Consider the following 3,066-nt stretch of genomic DNA (forward strand, 5'->3'; position numbering starts at 1 on the left):
TCCTTTGAAGTGCTCCAGTGATCAAGATGAAAGTAGTGGAGGGGGAAGAGTCTTTCAAAAGCCATCAAGCCCTAATTGCAGGTAATAGAGCCTCTTGGTATCCCATATGGAGGAAGGGGGAGCATCCCCAGTTTCTCTAATCCTGCAGCTAAATTCTGGGCTCCTGCAGTGAAAGGAAGTAGCCTACAGAGAACAAGACTTGGGGAACGCAAGTTGAACGTTGGGAAATAGCTCCTTGCAGTAAGTTATGGTGGGCCTGCAGAAGTAGTCTTTCAAAGAAAGTTTGGGACAGGCTTTCCACATTGTGGCAATGGTGCTTCAGAAGGTATAGTCTAACACATGTGGAAGATTCCAGACTTTGGTTCAAAAAGATCATTGGTAAAAATCACTACAGTGCATGTTAGCTTGCATGTAAATCATTCCCATACTATGTTCTTTGGAGTGTTTATATTAATTAATTTTCCAATTCACAGCCAACGCCCATATTTTTTCATTTGTAATCATAGAACTGGAAAAAAAATACTCCAGTGAGTTGAATTCCATCTTGTATAATGCTGCAGAATATAAAGTATGGAAAGAAGTGCATTAACTGTTTGAAACAATATAATCAGGAGCCCAGAATTAAGTTATTTTCATTGCCCTGGTTTCTTTGAAATTTCTCTGACACTTTTAAACATTTTGTGTTATTTTAATGAGGGACTACTGGTAATCAGGAAACTGACAGTTGGGATGTGATTGCTACTCATGATTATAATTTTTAAGTAACTAGTGAGTCAATTTGTTTGCTTAAATTTTCTGCAAAAAAACATGCTCCTAATTTCATCGTGGTCTGAATGTGCAATTGGCGACATTATAGGACAAGGCTTTTCCAACAGTAAAGCCTAGAGAATATAGTTCTTGAGTGACCATCATCAGAGCCTGCTCTATCTTGTCTTATATGCAAGGAAAGGGCTTGAGCATCATAGGAGTTGTAGTCTAACATGTCTGCTGGGATAAGTGAAAGCTGGATCTTCATCAGGCAGTAGGACTACAACTAACTTTCATTTCAGATTGCCACATCACCCGATGTTCCTTCATTCAAAGAAGAAATACCACAGTCACACAGGATGCAGAACTTGAGGCTGAATGGACAGGTGATACCAGATGAACACAAACACCATTGGCCATTGCAACAGGCTTCAAGGAACCAGTTGGCATCACTCCAACCTACGGAAATACTCCCAGAAGAGAAAACACCTTTTGTACTGGACTTACAAAGCCTGACAGGCTTAGCCAATGTGGATCTGAATGCCCAGAATCCAAACATACAGGTAGGCTAAAACTGTTCTTACTTCAAAAGACACATCAAAAGTGGAAGAATCCTTTGTATCTCTCTCCCTTTCTTTCTCTCTCTCCCTCCCTCCTCTTTTCCACAGGCTTCATTTTTTTTCTCCCCATTAACTCAATTGAAGTGAGCTAGCATGAGAACTGTTAACTGCCCTAAAATGATCCGGCGGTTTTCATGGGGAATAGCAAAGTTGCTTCTAATATCCCCCAAAAAGAATGACTGGGAAATATATAATTTTGTTTATTGACTTTTTTGTTTCGATTAAATTTTTACTATGGTCTTTAAGATTATTTCAATAAATAAATAAATAATAGCAATAGCATTTAGACTTATATACTGTTTCACAATGCTGTACACCCTTCTCTTAGCGGTTTACAGAGTCAGCATATTGTCCCTAACAATCTGGGTCCTCATTTTACTGACCTCGGAAGGATGGAAAGCTGAGTCAACCTTGAGCCGGTGAGACTTGAACTGCTGAACTGCTGGCAGCCGGCAGTCAGCAGAAGTAACCTGCAGTACTGCATTCTAACCACTGTGCCACCAAAGTAATGTTAAAATCAAATTAGAAACTATGAGATCAATATTAATTGCATGAATGTTGGAGCCATACATAGAATAGTGTAGTATTAATCTACTTCTAAAGATGTTTGCTATAGTTTTACATCATTTAATACAATAAAGATGAAAAAGATATTAAAAGGTAATACAAGCTCATGGCTATAACCTTTATCTAAACCAGTGATGGCGAACCTTTTAGAGACCGAGTGCCCAAACTGCAACCCAAAACCCACTTATGCATCATCGGGTGCCGGGTGGGTGTGGCCCATTGGATGGGTGTAGCCCATTGGGTGGGCGTGGCTGCGGTGGTAACGGCAGATTGGGTGGGACTAAAAAGTTAAATCAATCAATTCCAACTTTGAAAGATCTTTTTTTTTCCCACGAGAAGTTGAAATTGACTGATTTAATCTTTTTTTTTTTTGTACATGGCGGCGGAGGCCTAAAGCGAAAAGGTTTTATAAAACCCAGCTGAAGGCCTAGGACTGGGGCAACGGCACACGTGCCCACAGAGAGGGCTCTGAGTGCCGCCTCTGGCACCTGTGCCATAGGTTCGCCACCACTGATCTAAACTATTTAATCAGATCTTACATTACTTAGAATGAGAAAGGGAGGAAAATAAGAAAAAATGTGATATTGTTTATATCATTTACCTTTCCTTAACTTCTCTGGTATCTCAACTTCATGGGCCAATATTTTCAGAGTTAATACAAATTTAACAACTGTGTATGAGTGCCAGCTAAATAAATTAGCTTATTAGAGCGCTGGTGGCCAGTGGTTAGAATGCAGTACTGCAGACTACTTCTGCTGACTGCCGGCTGCCAGCAGTTCAGCGGTTCGAGTCTCACCTGTTCAAGGTTGACTCAGCCTTCCATCCTTCCGAGGTCAGTAAAATGAGGACCCAGATTGTTGGGGGCAATAGGCTGACTCTGTAAACCGCTTAGAGAGGATTGTAAAGCACTGTGAAGCAGTATATAAGTCTAAGTCAGCGGTTCTCAACCTGTGGGTCGCGACCCCATTTGGGGTCGCACGACCATTTCACGGGGGTCGCCAAACCACTCCGTCCGCCATTTTTTTTTTGCCCTTTTCCTTAGCTGTGCTACTCCCTGTGCTTGGCGGCAGCCTGCATGCACGAACTTTACCAAATGTGCCCTGCAGGAGGCGTGTGAAGAGCGCAGGCGCAG

General features: G+C 41.7%; 1 protein-coding gene across 1 annotated transcript in view; it reads left to right on the plus strand.

The window, feature by feature from the left end:
* Positions 1 to 3,066, plus strand: part of ISM2 (isthmin 2) — a 23,777-nt gene that overhangs the window by 8,137 nt on the left and 12,574 nt on the right. The window contains 1 exon segment of the mRNA XM_029283464.1: positions 1,050 to 1,310. Coding sequence (XP_029139297.1) covers positions 1,050 to 1,310 — 261 coding nt within the window.

This window comes from Protobothrops mucrosquamatus, unplaced genomic scaffold (genome assembly GCF_001527695.2).
Source record: "Protobothrops mucrosquamatus isolate PMUCROS unplaced genomic scaffold, P.Mucros_1.0 scaffold101, whole genome shotgun sequence".
NCBI classification, from domain to species: Eukaryota; Metazoa; Chordata; class Lepidosauria; order Squamata; family Viperidae; genus Protobothrops; species Protobothrops mucrosquamatus.